The sequence below is a fragment of the Fusarium mangiferae genome, assembly GCF_900044065.1.
Source record: "Fusarium mangiferae strain MRC7560 genome assembly, contig: FMAN_scaffold008, whole genome shotgun sequence".
NCBI lineage: Eukaryota > Fungi > Ascomycota > Sordariomycetes > Hypocreales > Nectriaceae > Fusarium > Fusarium mangiferae.
In genome coordinates this window covers 525,505-547,520 of record NW_024573928.1, presented here as the reverse complement: position 1 = coordinate 547,520, position 22,016 = coordinate 525,505, and the positions used below count along the sequence as shown (strand labels likewise).

General features: G+C 48.4%; 6 protein-coding genes across 6 annotated transcripts; 2 read left to right on the top strand and 4 right to left on the bottom strand.

The window, feature by feature from the left end:
- Positions 1 to 428: 428 nt before the first annotated feature.
- Positions 429 to 2,153, bottom strand: FMAN_11127 (putative high affinity methionine permease; the record flags this gene model as incomplete). Its single annotated transcript, XM_041833900.1, has 4 exons — positions 429 to 804; positions 852 to 931; positions 976 to 1,934; positions 1,976 to 2,153. The coding sequence occupies 4 exons, from the start codon at positions 2,151 to 2,153 to the stop codon at positions 429 to 431; spliced, it is 1,593 nt and encodes a 530-aa protein (XP_041684217.1).
- Positions 2,154 to 2,417: 264 nt separating this feature from the next.
- Positions 2,418 to 3,818, bottom strand: FMAN_11126 (putative NADH cytb-reductase; the record flags this gene model as incomplete). Its single annotated transcript, XM_041833899.1, has 2 exons — positions 2,418 to 3,694; positions 3,743 to 3,818. The coding sequence occupies 2 exons, from the start codon at positions 3,816 to 3,818 to the stop codon at positions 2,418 to 2,420; spliced, it is 1,353 nt and encodes a 450-aa protein (XP_041684216.1).
- A 683-nt stretch (positions 3,819 to 4,501) lies between these two features.
- Positions 4,502 to 6,193, top strand: FMAN_11125 (putative monooxygenase; the record flags this gene model as incomplete). Its single annotated transcript, XM_041833898.1, has 2 exons — positions 4,502 to 4,634; positions 4,677 to 6,193. The coding sequence occupies 2 exons, from the start codon at positions 4,502 to 4,504 to the stop codon at positions 6,191 to 6,193; spliced, it is 1,650 nt and encodes a 549-aa protein (XP_041684215.1).
- A 96-nt stretch (positions 6,194 to 6,289) lies between these two features.
- FMAN_11124 (uncharacterized protein) lies at positions 6,290 to 10,957 on the bottom strand (the record flags this gene model as incomplete). Its single annotated transcript, XM_041833896.1, has 12 exons — positions 6,290 to 6,872; positions 6,922 to 7,005; positions 7,047 to 7,659; positions 7,701 to 7,765; positions 7,927 to 7,998; positions 8,039 to 8,153; positions 8,196 to 8,495; positions 8,542 to 9,342; positions 9,384 to 9,617; positions 9,659 to 10,159; positions 10,219 to 10,729; positions 10,772 to 10,957. The coding sequence occupies 12 exons, from the start codon at positions 10,955 to 10,957 to the stop codon at positions 6,290 to 6,292; spliced, it is 4,065 nt and encodes a 1,354-aa protein (XP_041684214.1).
- Positions 10,958 to 13,241: 2,284 nt separating this feature from the next.
- FMAN_11123 (uncharacterized protein) lies at positions 13,242 to 13,939 on the top strand (the record flags this gene model as incomplete). Its single annotated transcript, XM_041833895.1, has 2 exons — positions 13,242 to 13,387; positions 13,465 to 13,939. 2 exons carry the CDS (start codon positions 13,242 to 13,244, stop codon positions 13,937 to 13,939), a joined length of 621 nt encoding a protein of 206 aa, XP_041684213.1.
- Positions 13,940 to 15,901: 1,962 nt separating this feature from the next.
- Positions 15,902 to 19,593, bottom strand: FMAN_11122 (uncharacterized protein; the record flags this gene model as incomplete). Its single annotated transcript, XM_041833894.1, has 4 exons — positions 15,902 to 19,008; positions 19,087 to 19,212; positions 19,273 to 19,487; positions 19,541 to 19,593. The coding sequence occupies 4 exons, from the start codon at positions 19,591 to 19,593 to the stop codon at positions 15,902 to 15,904; spliced, it is 3,501 nt and encodes a 1,166-aa protein (XP_041684212.1).
- Positions 19,594 to 22,016: the final 2,423 nt, after the last annotated feature.

Sequence of the window (22,016 nt, the reverse complement as noted above, 5' to 3'; positions counted from 1 at the left end):
TCATTGGATCAACCTCATAGATCTTTGCGGCGCGTCGGAGAGTTAATTTTCGGTCATTTTTAAGGGCACGAAGTGCGAGAATAACATTAGCTTCACTATTGAATTCAGGCATATTGGGTGGTGAAGAAACAGTTGACGACGTAGACATGTTGTAGGTTGAGGGATTTTTGTAACACTCACGTGTTTGTAACACTCGCTTATCATGGACGTTAAACTAATGATAATAAAATAATTAATTAAAGTGTTATTAAGTATAAAATAACAATACCTTATTCTACCTTAATTACCTATTATAGTAATAAGGAAAAATTAACTTAATAGATATTTAAGTTATAGAAAATATAAATAAGATAGTATATAGCCTAGCATCACTTGTATCCCTTTGAAATATATATCTCCTCTCTTGAACCATCCCCAAGCCACATTCCTTAATCTCTCTTGACAGGAACCTTTCGGTACCTAACCGTCTCAACTCCAGAGTCATCAAACGTTCTGTCCGCAACAACCTTGTATCCTCCAATCCTGGGCAGTATCTTTGTCCAGAAACCCCAGTAGACACCACCAAGGATCAAAACAGCAACACCAACGACAGGAAACACGTAGTATGGATATCCATCTGCGTTCCAGTCGCCATCAGGTGGGATAAAGGGCACCAAGGCGAGAAAGATATTGGCGAGGAGGTAGATTATGGATATGGGGAGATATGTGTGCCACGGTGATGTCCAGTTCTCGGATTTCTTGTAGTGCAGGTATATCAAGCCCGCGGTGACGAAGCCGTTGATCCAAGAGCCGGGGTATGTGTACCTAAGCCGTCAGACCTGTAGATGGAGCGCAGAGAAAGAGTAACTTACAGGTTGACGATAAAGTTATAAGCTGGTCCAGCAGGCGGCGCAAGAAGCACAACAACCGTAACAATCCAATGAAGAAAAAGCTAAATCATCAGCCTTACCCTTAATAAAAAGAAACATAACTTACCGCAGAAGCTGGTGCATTAAACGGCTTATTCGACGCCCAGAACCGACTAAACGGCAACATCCCCTCCTTGGCCAACTCCTGATTCAACCTCGCATGCGCAAACGAAACAGCAAGCACATTCCCAAGATTGCTCAACGCCACAAAAGCAGGGAGACTCCGCGCCGCCGCGCTCTCACCAAAGATGTTTCGGAAAAAGAGACCCGCGACGATGACTTCTGATTTGGCGAGGTCTGATTTTGGAATCGCTGCAAAGTACGCTACATTGGCGAGGACGTATAGAATCGTCACGCCGCCGATAGCTATAGGCGCTGCGATGGCGAGGGTTTTCTTGGGGTGCTTGAGTTCGCTTACTACATAGTTTGCGTTCTCCCAGCCCTTGTAGCTGTAGATGATGTTCAGAAGGGCGTTGGAGTAAGCGTATGCGCCTCCGCCACCGTACCCATCGCCGTCTTCGATTCTAAAGGCGTTGTCAAAGTTGTGAGGATTGGGCACGCGACGATGACCTGCGAGGGCGGCAAAGCCTGAAAAGACGATGAAGAGAAGAATGACGACTTTGAAAACGCCAAGGACGTTGAAGAGGCGAATACCCCACTTTGGGGTTACACTGTGCATCAAGACGGCAAAGGTCACGCATGTCACTGCGATGCCGCGAGCTTCCCATCCATCAGGTGTTTCTCGCCCAGACGCAAAGAGGATATAGCGTCCAAAAGCAAGAGAATTACCAGAGGAAAAGCCAAGAAGAATCATCTGCGATGCGAGAACGCATGTCGCTAGATATCGAGGACGGCGATAAACGCGCTCGAGATAATTCTTCTCACCTCCAGATCGTGGAATAGCTAAGCCGAATTCGAGAAAGACGCTTAGGCCGCAAAAGGTGAGGAAACCGCCTATCACCCAAAGCATGAGAGAGATGCCGACGGAGCCAGTGGCTGCAAAGATACTCGACGGCGTTGAAAAGACTAAAGGTCAGCGTGGTCACCTCATAAGATGGGAAACTTACTTCCTGTGCCAATCATCTTATTCAGAATCAAAAAGACAGCACCAGTGATACCAATCTTTCGATCCTCACTGTACGCAAAGTTCTGCGCGTCAATGGTACTCCCATTATCAGGTCTTTCATCACTGATGTCATTGTGTCTCAAGCCATCAAAGGCCTGAGGTTCTTTCCGGTCCGCCATTGCTGCTGAACAAATTAAACATGAGAATTCCGTGCAACTTATAACAACGAGAATGAGGCGCAGATCGATGTCGACATTTAACCCTGGTGACACGGAATATGCAGTGAGTTACTCAAAACGGCAGGTCGTGAGATTTACGCCCGTTGGTGCGGCACACAAAAATAAGCTCATAAGCATAAGACAAGGTTTCAAGGGTGCCGATCCCACGACGTGGGGTGTGCGGACACGGATAATATGCAGTGTCATTAAAGTATCTAAAAGAGTCTAGAAGCAAAAGATGTGATCGCTCATCTTGGCAGACGCCCCGGGCTGCTCAAAGCCAAGGTTGCCAAGCGACGTCTTTGCCGCCTTTACCATCCCCGGCGGCCCGCACAGCATGATCTTGGACTCTGCGCCTGGCGCGGGGAACTTTTCCTCCATAAGCTCCTGTGTAGCGAACCCCGTGCCGTAAGCCCAATTTTCCGGCGCCTTTTCTACGACGTAGTACAGCCGGAAATTCTGTGGGTACCGACGCGCAAAAGTTTCGAGTTCGTCGCGCAGAAGAATATCTTGTTCTGAGCGGTTCGCGTAAATGAGACTAACCTGCGTCAAGTCGCGATCGTCTTCACAGATGGCGCGGATTATCTGAAACATAGGCGTTATTCCCGTTCCGCCGGCGAGCATGCCTATTCGCTTGCAGAGACCGTTCTTATAGCGCATCGCGCCCTTGGGACCGCGGAAGGAAACCTCATCGCCAAGGGAGAGGTTGGCGAGGTATTTTCCTGTCAAGAGACCGTCGGGGTAGCATTTAATGACGAGCTCGAGTTTGCCGAGATCGTTGTTGTTGGAGATGGGGGTGTATGAGCGGTTGACGGTCTTGCCGTCGATCTCAGCTTTTATGGCGAGATGCTGGCCTGTTGGGAGACCGAGGACTGTTGTGGGTGTTGGGAGGCTGAAGACGAGACGGTAGACGTTGGGGGCGATTAATTCCTTCTCGGTTAGAGGGAGAGCGTGGTATGTTGTTGGGTCGAGCCAGCCTCGTTGGATGAGTGGGTTAACTTTTGTAACCTTTGGCATTTTCTTGTGAGGAGCGTAGCTCATGAAGCCGCCCTCTTCAAAGTGAAGATGCTTGGAGAGTTTCTTGGCGGTGATTGTACCAGCGACGGTGAAGAGCGCTGAAGCAATCAAGAATCCTTCTAGAAAACCAGGTCCTGAGCTGCTGGTCTTGAGCTTGGGTAGTGAGTTCAGCATCTCGGGGTTCAATCGGTAGGCTTGAAGTGCGACAGCGCCGACAGAAATAGCAGCTGTAGCTGTGAGTGCCGTTGAAGTGAAGTTATTCCCAGCAACAGCCTTTGGCGCTGCCTTTTTGAGCGTCACAGCTTTCGGCGCGCCTCGTATAGGTGCACCGCTGTATGTCCCAATGAGATACTCCTCCATAATCTCAAACGCATCTTCAGAATGACCTGCATTGTCAAACTCCACTGTTGAGTCCTTCCCAGCAACTTCAATCAAAACATCCGCACCACCAGGATGATCCTCAATGTATTTCGTAACGTCATAAACTAAACCGTCAGAAAAATCTCACCGCCAAAACAAAAAAAAGAACATACCTTTTCCGTTAATGATTGTCCAACAATCATCACGAGTGCTGTGAGCAGCCACTTCCTTAGCAGTAAACGAAGCCATTTTCTCTAACCGTACAGAAAAAACAATTACGGAGCGCAGGCGTGTTATATGAAGGCAATCAAATACCACCTCGAGGATTGGCCAGGTAATTTCCTCATCTGGTCAAACCGAGGCTCCAAGGTCTTTTCTCGGCCGACTGTGGGTCCCGGAACGGCCGAGAGACCGTGCTTGCTCCGTTTCATGATTTCACCAACTTTGAAAGGATATAAACCCGATCAAACATGGATACAAGGTTGCATTGACCGAGGCACGGAATTCGGTGTCGATGGATCCGTAAATGCCGTCGGATTTGTTCTTCATGCTTGAATGCCAAAAGACACGATAAGCTGCCGGGATCTGTACCAATAAAAGTTGCCATGACTCAAATGCGTTATTTCCATACGAATAAGCTAATTTAGTCAAATCATCGATACCCGTCCAATAGTGCAAGCCACGCCAAAACTTAAGTACTCACCGGCGTACAGCGGAGATTTTATGCGCCACCGAATCATCCCGTCCATGCGTCAAACTCTTCACCCCTATCCATATCCATATCCACCATCCATATCTACCGACAGATTGCAAGGTTTGGAGATCCACTCGAGATTGAGGCTCTGAGCCTCGGCTCATTTAAAGTCGGTGGTCTATATAGACAGACACTCCGTAGCAGCCCGTCATTTGTTAGACAATTCTCAGCATTCATCATGGCTACTAAACGCTTCCATCTTATGGGTGAAGACCCTTCAACTGCCCAAGAAATTGAGATCCCTACGTCATTAGACGAGCAAGGTCTTCAACATTTAGTGGCGTCGCATTTTGCAATTGTTGATCCATCGGGTAAGTCGATTCACCGACCAAAGTGGCGTCGCTAATTTTTAGGCATTGGTTTTGTCACCGAGTCTGATGCTTTGACGACTGTTGCAGACGTTCTCGCCGCTGATGACATTTCCATCACCATCGATGGAAAAGCTGTCCGCGAGATTCCTGGCCCAAAAGGCCTGCCTCTCGTAGGCAACTATTTTGAAGTCTATCCTGACCATCTCGGTAACCACCAACGGTTATTCGACAAGTATGGCCCTCTCTTCAAGACCACCAATATGGGCAGCACCATTTATCACACAAATGATCCAAAGCTGGCCAACATTGTTTTCGGCGAGACAGACTTTTTCTCAAAGCGCATCATCGAAGGCCACCCTCTGTTTCCCATTAAGAACAAAGAGGCTGGTGTTTTCCTTGGTGACACCGATACGGAAGAGTGGAAAGAGGTGCACAAGTTTCTGCCTCCAGCCCTTGGTCCCAAGGCTGTGCGACACTATGCCCCTACCATGCAAAAGACTGTCGAGGATGCGTTCAAGGTGTTCGACGAACTTGATGAGCGTGATGAGGCTTGGAACGTGTATCCCTACATGTTGAAGCTTGGATCTCAGGCTGTCGGCAAGTTGGTGCTCGGCATGGACTTCCAACACTTTACCTCTCCTGATGCACGACCTCATGCGATGGTGATGAGAATTGCGCAATCTCTGGAACTCAACAAGAAGATCACTTCAATGGGCAGCTGGTACAAGAACCTCCCATTCGGTGATCCTCAACGTCTTCGCGACGCTCGTGCTCACATGGAGCTGATGATGAAGGAATCTGTCGAGAACGCTTCCAAGGGTGAGGGCGATTTGGAATTGCAAGATGCTGCCGTCCAGGCCGAGAACATGGTCGATTATGTCCTTCGTGCTAGCGATAGCAAGGGCAACAAGCTTCCTCGTGAACGCATCATGGAGCCTCTTGTTGTTGCTACTGGTGCCGGTTTCACAACAACTAGTTCTCTTCTGTCGTGGCTGCTGTATGGCCTCGTTGCTTACCCTGGCATGCAAGAGAGACTTCTCCAAGAGATGGTCGATAACGGCTTCGATGAAAACACCCAGATCACTGCCGACCTCACTAACAAACTTACCTTCCTTGACAAGTACATCAAGGAGACACAGCGACGACACAATCCTTCATACCAACCTGCACGAACAGCGTCCGTCGACATGATTCTCCCTGGTGGCTATAAGCTACCCAAGGACTCTATCGTCATTCCCGCTCTTCACCACATTCACAACAACACCAAGATTTGGGACAACCCAGCTCTGTTTGATCCTGATCGATGGGACACTGACCGTGTTAAGAACCGACCTAACGCTTCGTACATTCCTTTCGCCACTGGGCCACGTATGTGCGTTGGTTTCAACTTTGCTCTCCAAGAAGTCAAGGTTTTCCTGCCCAAGTTGGTGTATCGATACAAGTTCAGCCTTGCACAAGATGGGCCTGTTGAGTATGACCCAATGTTTCAATTGATTCGACCAAACAACCTGTACGTGAGGGCAGAACGAAGGATAAAGTGGCCCTCAAAAAGCGATTAGATTGGAGTAAGGATAGACAAAAGTATAATAGATTTAATGTACAATAGATGAGATGAGATTACAATAAATATTGATATGCATGTGAGTAGATTGGTGTCATCCCCGCAGCGTCTTCAACGCTGAGTCTTGGGCGAGTAACTTCTTTGGATCGCCAGTCTCGATGACTCGCCCATCCTTCATGACAACGGCGAGATCAAAGTCTGTCACGTAATCGAGACGATGCGTGACTTCAATCACTGTTCGTCCTTGCATGACCTCTCGAATGATGTGCCGTACGTCTTTGTCAGTAGCGTTATCAACACTGCTGGTTGGTTCATCAAGTAGCACGATCTTTGAGTGTGAGAGTAAGGCTCGTGCGAGACAAAACAATTGGCGCTGGCCGACGGAAAAGCCAAGTTCGCTGAGATCAGCATCGAGTCCGCCGCGAGTGTCAATGGTTGCCCATAGGGTAGTCTTTTTCAGAGCTTCAATAAGTATTTCGTCCGCTTGGATGAGTGCTTCTGGGTCAAGATTCTGTCGTACTGTGCCTGAAAGGCTTACAGGATCTTGAGGGATTGTTGTGATTTGGGATCGGATGTGTTGACGAGGTATTGATGTGAGGTCTTTGCCGTCGATAAAAATGCTTCCTGATTGTAGCTCGAGCAAACGTAGAATTGAAAGTATCAAAGATGATTTGCCACTGAGATGTCAGCTAGCTCACCAAATGATCAATTGGGGTTGGACATTACCTTCCAGTACGGCCACATACGCAGACCTTTTGCCCGGCTTCAACATCAAGCGAAACATCGCGGAGAACAGGTTGAGAATCGCCACTAGACTGTTAGAGGAATCCCAAGAGCAGGCGGTCACATACCTGTATGATGCAGTCACTCCATCAAACACGATTCTACCACCAGGCCAGTTGTCTGGGACTTCAATTTCACTCGACTTGTTCTCGTTTGGGGTATCGCTGATGAAAGACTTCAGCCGGGCAATAGCTCCGAGTGAAGTCTCGAGAGTCGTCCATTGATCAATCACCGTTGTTAGTGTCATATTGAGCCCCAGAAGGTTCACCATGGCGAGCCCAATCGCGCCCTCACTAGTGGTGCCAGGAATCCGCAGGGCAATCGTGACCAGGAGGATGGCCATTCCAGCGACGAAGAGGTCGAGCACTAGTTCTAACCATCGTTGAATACAAAACATTAGGTAAAAAGGCTTTTGCGAGGTGTTCAGCATGCGGAAGCTTTCAGCGAGAAATTCGTTTGTCCATCCAGATGAGCGAATAGTTGCGAGTCCAGCCGTGATCTCTGTGAATTGTGTGTAGAGCGGTGTTTTGGCTTCCAGGTCCAGGAGTCGCATTTGCCGAGATGTGCGCAGGTAGTACTTTTGGATGAGATATAGAGCCAAGATTGAAACAGGAAGAAACGCGCCAAAGTAGCTCGCTCCAGAGGCCACCACACCAACCTGAACAAGACACCTCAAGGTCACTGGGAGGGTTAGCAGAGTCTCGCAGTGAGGAAGCACTTACAATCGAGTGTCAGGTAGAACGCCAGCGGAAGAGACATATCGATGAGTGTCATGTCCTGGCTGAATCTACAAAGATCAGTAAAGACTATGGAACCGGCTCTTGACCTACCGATTCAAAATGCTACCACTTTCTGTTGATGTAAAGAAATACAATGGAGCTCTGCCGAACCAAGTTAAATACGGACACCTCGATGGCTGACGAGTCCAATAAAAGACGGCGACCGTACCTGCAAACAGAGTTCAAAAGCTGCTCGTGGAGATTGATTGATGACTTTTCGACGCCGACAATGAGAAAGTAGCTAAAGGTCAGCAAAGAATCTCTTTAGGCAATTCACTTACTCAATGTTGAGGAGTGCCAGGGCCATTGAAGCAACAACTAGCCCTATATAACCTCCAGCATAGTGAGCATCCTTCGAGCCCTCACCTTTCTCCGTCCAAATTCGTAACCAGATTTCTACATTGTTAGCTTCGTCGGAGTGGCGCGCACAATACTCACGAGGCATGGCTTCAAGCACGGCGCCAATCACTGAAGTTGGAAAGATGATGCTAATCACTTTCCAACCCATTGACTTGACATATATCTTGTAGCAATCTGTATCCCCAGTCTTCCGAGCCAAGTCGATTTCCTTCTTCGGAGTAAACTTAACTACGTCTTTCTGTACAAGCTGTGGAGTTTCGATTGGCGCGATAGTGTTTAGAGTTTCGGTGGCTTCAAGTTGAGAGTATCGAACTTGATTGCGAGTGACCCGGCCTTCTTCAATCACAGTAACAAAGTCCGCGAATGGCAGATAGTGAACTAAACTGTCAGAAAAGCTTCAAATCAGGAGAGATCATACCGTTACTGGTTACCAACACAGCGGTGCTCGACCGTAGTAGCCCTTTAGCCCCTAGAAGGCGATGGAAGACTGCATCTGCAGTCGTTTTGTCAAGGCTGCTGAACACATCATCAAGTATGATGAGCTTTTTTCGCGAGTACACAGCTCGTGCAAGGGCAACCCGCTGCTTTTGGCCTCCACTTAACGCCACTCCACCAGAACCAACAATTGTCTCTTGGCCTTGGGGCAGTTGATGGAGATCCTCTTCCAAAGCGCAAGCATGAAGGACTGTCGACAGCCACTTTTCGTCCCTCGGCGACAACCCAACGATGTTTTCTCTAATTGTGGTGTTGCGGAGCCATGGTACCTGGTCGCAATACGCAAGAGAGTCGTCGGTCTTGACCGTCCCCTCCGATGGTATAAGCTCGCCGATGATCGCTTTCAAGAGTGATGACTTCCCGCAGCCTACCTTGCCAATGAGCATGTTTAGTGTCCCCGGAAAGATCCGGAGGTTGATATTTGTGAGCAATGGATTTCCGTCGGGCGTCTGAAAACTGGCGTTCTGCATAGTGATGGCATCAACATCGACTGCCTCGTTAGCAACAACCTGCTCATCGAGGAGCAAAAACGCTTGAATCCTGCCACAGCCCCCGAAAACACCCGCAATCTGCATCAAAGAGACGAGAATCATGATAAGTGGTTGGATCACAACAGAAATCAGAGATAGTGATGTGAACGCTTCTGCGACACTCAGGCCTCCATCTGCTTTGGTCCAGTAAATTGCAGACATAATGACAACCACCGGAGTCAACTGGGCAGAGATCATGGCTAAACAATTAGCGACGCAACTCAATCATGAGACGACTTACCAAGGGCATTAAAGTAGACGAGCAACCATCGGAATTTGGCAGACACTTTGAGCTCTTGGACTCTGAGGTCCTGGACCAGTTTGAGAAAGAAATCCGTCAAGCCCATCATTTTGATGCCTTTCATCTGATTGAGCATGCTTGATGTTTCGCCAACTCGCTTCTGAACAGCTTCATTCCACTTCACTGTCGCTGGCTCCATGGCTGGAGAAATGACGCCACTGAGGATCGTTGTGACTTGACTGTTAGCGTGGTCAAACGAGGGACAGAGTACTCACTGACGGTTGGGACCAGCACAAGCAAGCTAGGCTTGCCAACTTGACGATAAAGCAGATAAATCCCCACAGGAAGCTCTAGCATGTTTGCCCACATATCATGGACCGAGGCTCCTGCAGCAACAATCGTCTCCACATCTGCCGTCATGAGTGTGACAGGTGCAGAGTCTTTGATGGACGCGGTCTTGAGTTTGAGTGTCTTCTTGAAAATCAACGACACAAGTCCACCCCTGTACATAGTCACCAGTTGGTAAGACATGTGTTTGTGCCAGGCGCCAGAAATGGCAAGGCCGAGGTAGATGAGGACTGTTGCTCCGATTAGCCCGCTGGACGTCTGGACCGACATTTCCTTCTTGCTGACGAGCACGATAACGGATTGTATGAGGAAGGGTTGTGCAAAGTTGAAGCCGCTGTGAAGGAGTCGAGGGATGATGCCGGCAGCGAATTGCCACTTGTAAGCGAGGAAGGTGGATTTCAAGAGACTGGGCTGGCCACTATTGCGGGCTGGGATTGTTAGACATCCATAACAACAAGGTTCGGGATGGACCGGAGTCTTGGCTTACCTCGTTCCCATTGTTTCTCCAACGGCGCGGATACATTGTCTGTGTCAAACTTTGAGTCTATCGCCTGTAAGTCTTCGGTCTCGAGAATAGTGCGATGGCCTTGCAGGAAAAGTCCATTCAACCACCAGAAGAAACTCCTGTTGATCACTCCGGATGCGGTCTCGTGTATCTTTTCCTTGTCGCTGAATGGCGATTTCGGCGTTTCCTCCAGGACCAGGAGGATCGTCTTGGTTACAAACGAGGCAGTGAAAACACTTGCAATAGTTTGCATCGATCGTATCCAAAAGGTTCGGACGAGGGCAACGTCGAGGATGATGGTTATGACGAGAAATGCTCCGATAAACTTGGATGGCTTCCTGGAATTTCGGTGTTCGACAAACGACAGAGCGTCAAGCGCAAATGATTCGATCAAGCCAAGGGCGGGCTCAGCGATGGCTGTTTTTGTTGAGTTTTGTCGGCACCAGAGGACAAGCAATGCGGTTTGGAGGCAGGCATAGATGGCGATCATGATCTAAATTATTAGCACATGAAGCAAAAAGAAGTGGTTGCTTACCATTTTTGCCCATAGCAAAGGTTTAGATTTGGTAGCCCTCTCATTGTTCCAAAGCACAGAGAGTCTCACCGGCACAAGCAAAATGAACAGACCAGTCGGGAGAAGAGACAAGATACTTTGCTCGAAAAGGATGGTGAAGTCGAAAACGCCCGCTCTCTGCGGACCAAAACTGTTCTCTGCACTCATGGTATGAGTCTGTCATAATCTCGAGAAACCGCATATTGTCGCATCCCTCCTGGTTATATACCATGAAGCTGAAGGAGGATGCGCAGCGCTCCAAGGCACCTGAACCGGTTTAGCGCGGAGTCATGATCGCTGATGGTGGGGCCATACGGAATACGCAGTACGGAGTACGAGTTGAGCTTGGTGCTGACCTACTAAGATCGTCATACGATCGATAATATCATCAGCGCGGCTCATTTTGATTCCGTCCAGCAGCAGAGGTGCAGTATCAATATCAACATACTTCGAGGTGCCATAATAACTCTGAGTACCCTCAGCGGCATTACCTTTCTGATCAATCGGCGGGAAGGGACGGAAGCGACAATTATGGAGCACTGCGAGGTGCTGCGCAGTAGAAATTCAGTGGTCGGGACCCACTGATGCCCTGTAGCAGGACTGCTGTTTTTCGGAGGAGCAAGCGTCCCAACACTCATCCATCACAGGAGCAGTCAGGCTACAGGGCCCAACTGGCAGGATGCCCGCCTTGAAAGAGGTTCCAATTCCGGCGCCACCATCACACTGTTCTGCGCCAAAGGCCTCAAGAGAGCCTCTCCCAGCCGCATCTTAGCTTTCGCTTTTCCTTCGCACCAGCTCCAACAGACCGCAGCGTAACGTTATTCAACCAGCACATGGTGAGGTTTCCGTGCAAGGAGCAATCACTCATAACTAGCCTCGCGAGTCTGGCGCACTTCATTTTACCGACCAACGTCTGCTTCACATTCCTCCGAATAACCTAGACCCCCGCCAGATCCTGATCGCTTGCCAAGCACGCCGCCGCAGCAAACCCGACCAGCGCCCCGAAGCACCGCGACCTGGCTTCCCTGACTCCGATCTGCAAGAAGCGCTGGCAGCTTTCTTGGAGCAATTTCCTTCCGGCATGACCCGAATCTGAGCCCTTGGAAAGCCTCATCTCTCTCGAGTAGTATCAGTTTCAAATTGACTTAAAGTCGCTTGGCCGGTGGCAAAAGACAGCCATGAAGCAATCGACGACGCAAAGCCCCTGCCGTTTTTATGTGCACAAACGACTCAAACACGACATTTGTTGGATATCAATCACAGATGAGCAAAACGAAGCGAAAGGAATCTCATAGACACAGTTGTCTTTGCTGCCTGGTGTTCTCGACTATAAGAACTTCGGTTCCTCCCAACACCGCTTTCATCCGGCATCTCACCCCAGCATCCCCATCTCGACACTCACTCATATAATACAGCGCAATGCCGTCGTGTCAACGTATAGAGGCAACAGTAGCTCGGTGAAAGTACATATATATATCCAACGACGGCTCATTGAGAATCTAGTAAGTTACCCTTGTTCTTCCAGAAGTATTTTGTGTTGTGCTGAGACTTGAGACTAACAAAACTAATAGTAACTATGGAAGAAGCGACAAATACACCATGGATTCATCACTTATATATTCTCCATACGATGACTTCATTTTCTTCACCCACTCCATCGGCATGACCAGGCCAGACACTCAACCCGTGTACGAACCGAAGGAAAGGTAGTCGTACTTCAACAGTCGTCCCTTCTCCGAATCCTTGTCGTATTCGACTATACAGAACATCATCTTCCCTTTTGCATATTTTCGCCCCTTGAAGAATCACAAGTGGTCTTCTTCCCTTACCACCCAATACATATCCTCACTTCCTCCTTTCTTCAAACCATCCTCTCCTCACAACGAGTGAGATCAGGGATCCTGACCACGAACTGCCGGCTTCGTACCTGTACTACATGACCCAGCTGTGTGATGACCAGAATCGACCGCTGGATAAGCTCTAGAACGAAAGGTTTCGTAAAGAGTACGCCAAATGGAATCACCTCCAGTCCGAAGCCGACAAGGCCGTGTGGGTCTACTGGGCCGACCACCTGAGGACTGCCAAGTCAACCGACAAGTGCTATAACCATCAGCTTGGAAAGGCAGGGATAGATGGCAATCGGCGAATGAGCTGGTCGTGCATCTGCGCCGTCATTTGCAGCCCGCAATGATCTGAAGAGACCATCGCGAAAGGTGGCAAGGGAAAGGGGTGGGCAGGCAGAGCCACTGCCGCATGCCCCGATGCCAATATCTGGCGGGGACAGCCCAACGACGAGCTAGCTAGTGCAGGCATCACTAGCGAGCCCGTTCCCAACGACGGTAAGTAAATACAAGGACACCGGTGACAACCTCACTGACCCTTTTCCTGCAGACGCCGAAGAAGCTACCCTTGCTGAGCGTCCAACTCAAGTAACTAAGAGCAAGCAAATACAATGACACCGGTCAATGCCACTAACCCTTTCCTCGCAGAAGTTCAAGGCGCCCGCCATAAAGCTCAGTTCATGAAGACTAAGCCCGGCAAGGGTAACGCCAAGACCAAGAAAAATCCTTTTGGAGCTTTCATGCGCAAGAGCCGAAAGTTCAAGACTACCAAAAAACGATTGAAGAATGCGACCAAGAGCCTCCCTACAGACGATTAAGTCAATAAGCTACTAGCTACAACAACGCGTCAACAGCGATGCCCGGGAGCGCGACGAAACAATCCTCTTGCTCAAAAGCAAGCTTCGGCAGAAGCAAGAATCCACCCAGGGAAGTGACAGCCGTAGTCGATCCGCGACTTGGAGCCCAGGTCCCGAGGCGACTTCCAGTTGTTCTCGAGCGTCATTTCAACCCCAAGCATTCGGGTTTGGTGCTAGGGATCGGCGGGAAGGGAAGCCCTCGACATCACCCTGCACGCCGACCCGACCCCCAAGGCAACTCTCATCGCCGCGCTGTTTCAGAGGGCAGGATCACCAAACCCCATCACGACAGCAGTCCTCCCGCCCCTGGTCGTAACCCTCGCACCCCTATTGCTAGCAACTGGAGATGCCCCAACCACCCCCCGAAGGTGGCACGTTCGATTCTGCTCCACCAAGCACCCGATCCCAAAGATCACAAGTTCCAGATCACCGGAATTTGTTTGAGCATGTGATCAAGCTCCAGTGGTCCATCATCTGTGCCGCTGCCCTGTCAGGTGAACCTCTTATCGACGACGACTCGGCGTCATGGGATAGTGAAAAGAAGGACATAGGATACTGGGAGAGGATTATAAGAGTCCGAGGAAGGCGAAAAATGGGGCATTATTTAGAAGGTTCACAAATGGCTTCAGCTGCTAAACCCTGAGGATGGCACGGTGAGTGGTGCGCCACCATTCTCTAAACGTAGGGTAGCTATCCTAAATTTTTATAACTTTATGATGAGTTTTATGATGAGTTTAGGATATCTTATGACGAGATTGTCATAATTTATGATCAGTTTTATAAACTCTTTATTACCCAGTCTTGAAACCCTGAGATTCTTGGCCCAACCCCTGTATACGCACGCTTGAAGTCCCTGTAAGATGCACACCCGATGTACTTTTTGTCCTCTATATATGGTCTAGCCAGTCGTGGATGCGGTTGGCAATCGCCACAGGATCCTCTTTATCAGCTTCCACCGATACATCAGCCTCTTCTCCATCTGCAACATCGCCACGAAGTTCACCAGGAGCAAGAGCCCCGCCCGAAATAGCTGCAACACGGATGATGGCCCATTGGATCTTGATCATAGCCTCAAAGAGATGGGCATGCTTCTTGTGCCGTTTCACCACAACGATCTGGCCGTCCACAATCGGGCGGTTGGTGACATCATATGCCTTGACTTTTTGAATGGCTTCGCAGTCGCTACAGCTATTTTTGCATGGCGAAGTTGTTATCCCTCCGTAGTGGTGGCTGAAGCTTGCCGAGAGCCCTTTGTATGGGTCTGCCTGATGATCCAGGTTGATTTGTTTCGTTGCCAGTCGAGAGATGTTACGTGGCATCCACACGAACTGGAGATGGATCTCGACCAAGTCCTCCTCCACAGAATCATTTCTGCCGTAGTACCTCAGGCCAAAGTACGCATGGTCCCACGGTCTCAAATACTTGCTATGTTTTTATGGCCGATGGAGGCATGTCATATTTTACGTCCCCACTAAGCGTGGTTAGCTAACTATTATAGGCTTCTACGGATCTCACACGACAGACACCACTACATCAGCAGGCTCTTTGGACCTTTCCGATACCGGTTTCGTCTCTGTAGGCTACTCTACAGTGGCAGGCTTGATTGCGATCCTTGTCTTCATCGTCATTCTCTGTATCCCACTGGTCCTCTCACTTCGAAAGCTACCGGGTGATATGGTAGTTGTGGGAAGCAACTCTTTAGCCTTTGGCGCAGCTTGTCACGTTCCTACAACCGGCTCTTCTGCTTGTGGGCTAAGAAAAAGAGATTACGAAAGTGCGTCTAATGTGGAAATGATGACACTTGCTCGTGATACGAGGAAAGCGGAAGGCGGTAACCTTGTATCATCGATCGATGTGAATGCTGCTCAAAGAAAGATCAAGTGGGGTATAGTGAAAATGGAGGATTCTTTCTATCGAGAATTGGAGGATGAGGTCGATGTCAGTGGGATCAAACATCTCAGTTTTGGTGTGCAGGAGGATAGAATAGAGCTACCTAGACTGAATGAGTGGTATATTTAACGACAGAATTTCGGACCGTTCGCTATTTTGAGCTCGTGATTGCGTTATAGTCAGACTCACACAAAATTAATTCCTCTCTCTGGTGTGGTGATTATTGGTCAATCTGACTTAGGAATGATACAGCGTAACACTTAATATCTGCAATGGGCATGAGAATTCCATGACATGTTTTGACAATCAATATGTCAATAACATGAAAGGCTATGGCACGGAGAAAGATAATTGGTCCACTCGGGCATAATTGCCGAGCTTGATAATTCAATGCAATAGTTATGAATGTGAGGGCTCAAAGTCTATCTCGCCCACTGAAGTCAAACAGGCTAATGCAATAGAATGAGTGGTTGGACAAATTGCATGTAAAATCATTTGAAACTCTGTGTCGTAGTACCTGTGCACTAGATTGCACCTGATACGGCTTCTACATTCTCGTGTTCCTCCTCACTATCATCCTCCTCCGATTCTAGGTCCGATTCATTAGGTAGGGAGAACAGTCTGTTAGAACCGCTGGGATGAGGCATAATTTTGAAATGATATGTTTCCCTCTCGGTTTTGGTAGTTTCATGGATGCACTGGGTATCAGAATCATGTATCACAGCGCAGCAATGCCCGTCCAAGTCGGCCGACCTGTGTCTTTTCGAAAGGTAACGTCCATCTTCCTTAGTCCAACCTCCGCTGCGTTTTAATAGATCAGCTGCAACATAGAAACTTCCCTTCGTTGCAAGTCTTACAGCCCGAACAAACTGGTCACGACCGTGTCCTGTGATGAGAGCACCATGGTAGATCAAAAGCTCCAGCATGTCAACCCTTCCATACTCTGCTGCACCTTCTAGTGATGTCCTCCCATGAGACTGGGCACCTCGGGCGTTTACGAGAGCTCCATGGTTCAGCAGCTCACGCGCTATACCAAGGTGTCCCTCTATAGCAGCAAGCTGCAAGGCGGTCGCACCAGAATTGTCTGCTGGTGGAGCGTTCACGTTTGCTCCGTCGCGAAGAAGACAATTCACGAGTTCTAGATTGCCAGCTTCAACTGAAAGCTGGAGTGGGGAACGACTCAGTCCATATTCATTCAACCCATACTCGTTGATATCCGCCCCAGCATTCAACAGACATTGGACTATCTCTTTGTTTCCTCGTTCTACCGCAGTGCATAAAGCAGTTGGAGACCCAGAAGTAGTTGGAAGGAAGTTATCAAGTCGTTGTTGGTATCTGGCTAACAGCTCCAAATGAGGACGACTTCGATTATCAGCAATGGTGATCCAGGTAAGTGGATCGGCTTTGTAACCTTGACGTAAAAGCTCTTCAAAGCATGAGATGTTCGAGCCCAGGGAAGCAAGTGCTAAGGGACTTCCATAAACACATTCACAAGAATCTCCAGGATAGCGCCAGAACAATGGTTTATTATACCAAAATACAACGCCAGTGATGGTTTTTTTGAACTCCGAATGAACGGGAAGCAGTGCAGAATGGGCCTCCTTAGCTTCTGGGAAATGCTGAATGAGATGTTGCAAACAGTCTAGACGTCCGGACATGGCAACCAAACCAACAGCTGTGCCTTCGAAGACATGATATTCTGAGTGTGTGGGGCGATTCGTAAGAATAAGTTCAATCAGGGACATGTCTTTGGTTTGAGCCGCTGCGCATAATGAGCCCGGGTCGTAATAGCTCTTATATGCCGTAGTGCCTAATAAAGACACGCCACAGCCTAAGCACGCAATTGCAGCTTCGAGAGATGACACTCCACGCTTATCCGTATCTTCCCAGCCTGGATGGTAGCGCAGAACAAGGGACAACAGATCCCGGTCCTGAGAACGAATCACTGAAACGATTTCTCCTGTATAGCGTTTCGCTCCATGACTCAATAAAATCTGAACAGCCTGTAATCGTCGTTTGACCTGAAAGGATCGGGTAGAATCGTAGAACTCCGTAACACTATCAATAATAATTTGAAGCGCACTCTTTCCCCGCTTGTTTTGCACATTTGCGCTGCTGCCATGGGTTAACGCGGCGAGGATCGTGTCGGCGGGAGCATTCTTCGCTAAGTAGTATGTCTCACCCCCGGTCAGCCGAGCACCGTTTTCAATCAAGGTCCTGAGGTAAAAAAATTGGGATTGCTCAGAGGTTGCCCAGAGTGGGCGCCTTGCACATGTGTGCAATAGCGTCTCGAACACACTAGGCGATGATTTTCTTTTGAAACGGTCCATCAAGTCATGGCAAACCCTGACGCACTCAGGGAGGTCTGCTGGGGGGATAGCCTCATTCACATCTGCTCCCTCGTTCAAAAGAAACTGCAAAATGTCTCCATGCTCAAGGTAGGCAGCAAGAAAAAGGAGAGCGGGTGAATACCCCCCATAAAGGCGTAAAAGAAGCCTGCATGTACTTAAATTACCAGCTGACACAGCCGCCTGCACCGGCTTAATACCACGTGGGTTCCGAGTATTCCCAATAGTGGGATCTATCTCATGCAGGCGATTGATGATTGAATCAGCACCTTTCGCGGCGGCAGCAATAAATGTATCTGCTGTGATCGGAGGGGCTTTCAACCTCGACGGATCCATGAAGGCCATTTGTATCAATATCGCTTCTGTAACATCACTACCAGCTGCGATAGCGGCACTTAATACAGTTTGTTCATACAGTGAACCACGATTATGGTCGGCTTCCGTTGCTTTAGTCAAGTCGACACCTGTTGTCAAAGGGGAGTTGATGAGATCCAGGTCTCGTAGGCTGATTGCTGCATAAAGGACCCCTTCCCATCTGAGTGAGACATCGTACCGAATGAGTAAATGGACAATGTCAATTTTAATATCATCGGGCCGGGCAGACTTGAGGGCTAGCTCGAGGGCTGATTTTCCGAAAAAGCCTTTGTAATTTATATCCGCGCCGAAATCGAGGAGTAGCTCCAATAGACGTGCATGACCCATTAAAATTGCAAATTCGATCGGTCGCACACGTCTTTCCCTTCCTGTTGATATCTCCAATTCTTTCCTCCTCATCTTCTTATTGGGGTCTTGACCAGATTTGAGGAGCCATCTGAGAAGGTCAAAACTCTGGTTCGGGTCGTGTTTCGGGTCTGGAGCCCACCGAATCGCGCATTCAAAAAGTGTCTCCAATAGTGCTCCCATCGTGATCTGAACATCGGAAAAGACTTTTACATCAATCTGTAGATCCAGGATACCAAGTCCTATAATAAGGTTACAGAACTCTATCCATCCATGATGTGTTTGAAATTGATGTTGGAGTCCGTTGGATAAATGGTAGATGATCAACTTCAGATATCGTGGCACGACGTCCCTTCTCGAACCGTGCAGAAGAATTTGAGTGGTTTGTACGTGTTCACCCTCATACCACTCTGGTACAGTCTTGCCTATATCTGCGGCCATCTCAGAAACGTTTGCAAGATGATTGCTTCCGTGACTTTCTTTCGTTGTGTCCCTTCTACTTTCATGAAGAAGGCCGGCCTGGAGTAATCGCGGTATCACATCGATAGCAGGACAGAGGTTGCCTCGTTGCTGAAAGTTGAGAGCCACCATAGAAATTCATGTTAGCTGTTGTGGGTATGGCAGATTGAATATCAACTTACGTGTTTGGTATGTGTTCTGGAATTTCATCCAAGGTAGAGACACTGGCCATTCATATTCCATCCGAAGGGATGGGGGAGTGCAGATAGTAAGGCAAGGGTTGACGGGGGATGGCGGAGGTGAGCGAGCTGTGTTGGTTATAATTATTAGCTCACTATTGAGAGGGCTCAACATGATCAAATTATTACCTTGTGCCATTTGTGTGAAGATATCATTGGCGCCATGATTGGTAATGGCTTTGCTAATAGCTGACTGTTTGAGACGCCTTCCTGAGAGGATGACATCGGTATTCTTTCCTTGAGATTTACGTTTATTTATTTTGCGATCAATGTACTGCCACGTTGGCTTGTCCATCTTCTTTAGTATTCCCCATGCCCTCAGTTTGAACTGGAGTTGGGAGGATCTAAACGAAAGTCAGCGAAATAGCAAGCAATCCGCCCCCATATCGATACTGACGTTACGGTAAGCCCCATACACGAGAGGAAGCTGACGAGTTCTTTCAATGACATGTTGCGCACGAGGAATTGATATCGGATAATCTCCTTGTACTGGAGCCATTGTTCCTCGTGTAATGAAGGGCGGGGGCCCATCAGCTGAGACTCTTGAAGATTCATACTTGAAAGAATCCAGATTGAAAAAGGTTGGGGACAATTTACAAAAGAATGGATCGGGATTTTTCTTTTGCAGAGATGAAGGTATTGGGATTGAGGATCAGAAAGATGCCTCAGGGACCTGTCCCTAATTTGTACTCGGTGAGGCTCTGGAGGCTATGATATGATTGGCCGCAGCCGAAATCTGGAGTGGCTTGCCAAGTTTGCGCGTAAGAAAAGGTGACAAGGGGTTTATGCAAGTACTAAAAGCGGTCGCGTTCCGAATGATCCACTCCCCGGGCCATGAGTGGTCCTCTCAAGCCCCAGCAACTTGTGATTCGTCACGTCCGAAATCTGGATGGCTGTGCTGGTTTCTCTAGGCGCTTGTCTGGGTTGCTGTTGATCCTTGTGGTCGCAGATTCTGACCCTGGTATTGGCCATGTCCGAAATATGAGCCCCACCGTCAATGGTCATGGACGGTATCAGTCAAACTGACATTAAGTTATTGGCCGATGCCGAAATCTGAATTGCTTCCTTCTATGGGTCATGCATAGAAGTGCATGAGGTGCAGTGATCTACGAAAAACTTTGTGATTCTTACCTATAGCTAGAGGTATAAAAATCCTCTTGAAACCTTCTCGGTCTTGGTCTGTAAAAGATTAGGAGCTGAGTGACATTGTGACAACAGTGCATATCTCTCTCACAACCTTTTGCGTCACGAAAAAATAACCCCTCATTGTTCTTCGACTGAAAGAATTCCCAACCACGACTTGCCATGAACGTTGAAGCAATTATCGCTATCGTGACCTTAGTCGTTGCAATTCCCCCAACCGCCTACATCGTTAGCAAGTGGTACGATAGACAACAACGCAATGCTTCATGTAATAACCCCATCCAAACTTTCTGCAGACACCAACTCTCTCCTCCTGGGTTATTAGGCTAACTCGCTGACTAGCGGTAGAACAATTCTACTCAGACGTAAACACCAGACCACGCAGACACAACTCGCAAATCCTTCTCTCGATATCAGAACGTACCGTCACTTTTGACCTCAGAGTTGAGAATCTGGGGTTTAAAAACCAGAAGCATCGCGTAGCTGGACCTTCGGATTGGGACGAATGAAATTTCTTTATTAATTTGTTGAAGAGTTCGCCGATATATTTGACTAAATCATTTTGATTTATTAGCCACCTTTATCTACAGCGGAGACCTTGTTAGTCTCCTAGAACTTGTGATTAAGGATAAGCTAATATTAAGAAGGCGCAAATCAATAGAGAATCAGGCGTGAGTATCAGACATTGCACCTTGGTCCACTAACTATGATGACAAGAAATAACTTTTTGCTCTCCCATGGCACAAAAAATGGTAACCGCTTGGGGTTTGATCAGCATCTTCATGTTGTCTCCGCTTAGTGATGTGTGGTTTGACTTACTCGGCCCTTCCTTCTCATTCTCCCAAGCCTCAGTGATCTCCTTACCAGCCTCATTCTCCGGCACCGGGACATCAGTATGGTTCTCAACCTTACGAAGAGAAATATAGACAAAAGATTTATTCAGACTTTCGATTTCACATCAGATAGTACTGTTTGCTTCCGCCACTCCTTAAAGTCAGCTGCCACGAAGGTCTTTCCAGTGTACATTCCTCTGATCGTGAAAGCAGATACCAACACCCAGAGTAAGGCAACTGTCGCGGCAAAAATCTATCGATATCCATTAGTCTAGATTTGCCTTTAGACGGGGACCCTCATCAGAACTCACTGTCCCCATGACTTTGAAGAATGGCGATGGGAGCTCATTCCCAAAAAACATTGCTGCATTAGCCCAGACGCCAAGGGGAAACGTAAGTGCCCAGGAACCTAGCTTGAACGGAATTCGCCCCCGAGCCAGGCATGATATACCAATAACTAGCCAACAAAGTCCATAAGACCACAGAATTAGGCTTGTGAACCAGCCCAAGACATAAAGGTGGGTGCCAGCTCGTGTACCTTGCTCGTCAAGTATGTTTAATTTTTCCATAGCCGCTGCGGCTACCTTTCCTAGCTTCAGGACTGCAAAAGCACCTCGACCCAGTGGAGCTACTGGTATTAAGCAAGAAGCGACGAAATCTCGAGTAATGAGGTCGCCTATCAAGCTCCATACCTTTAGCATTTTGTTTTCGATGGACTTGCAGAGATTGCATCTCGGCACTTAGCTTCGAGGCCCACTCCAAAAGGCTTCTTCGGTGGTTTGCCGCGTCTTGCCGCTCTACTGCCTGTAGCTGCTGTTCTTTATGGTTGCATTAAACCTTTGTTAGTTGGATGTCTCCTTGAATATTGTCTGCCTTTACTCAGATGTCTTTAACATA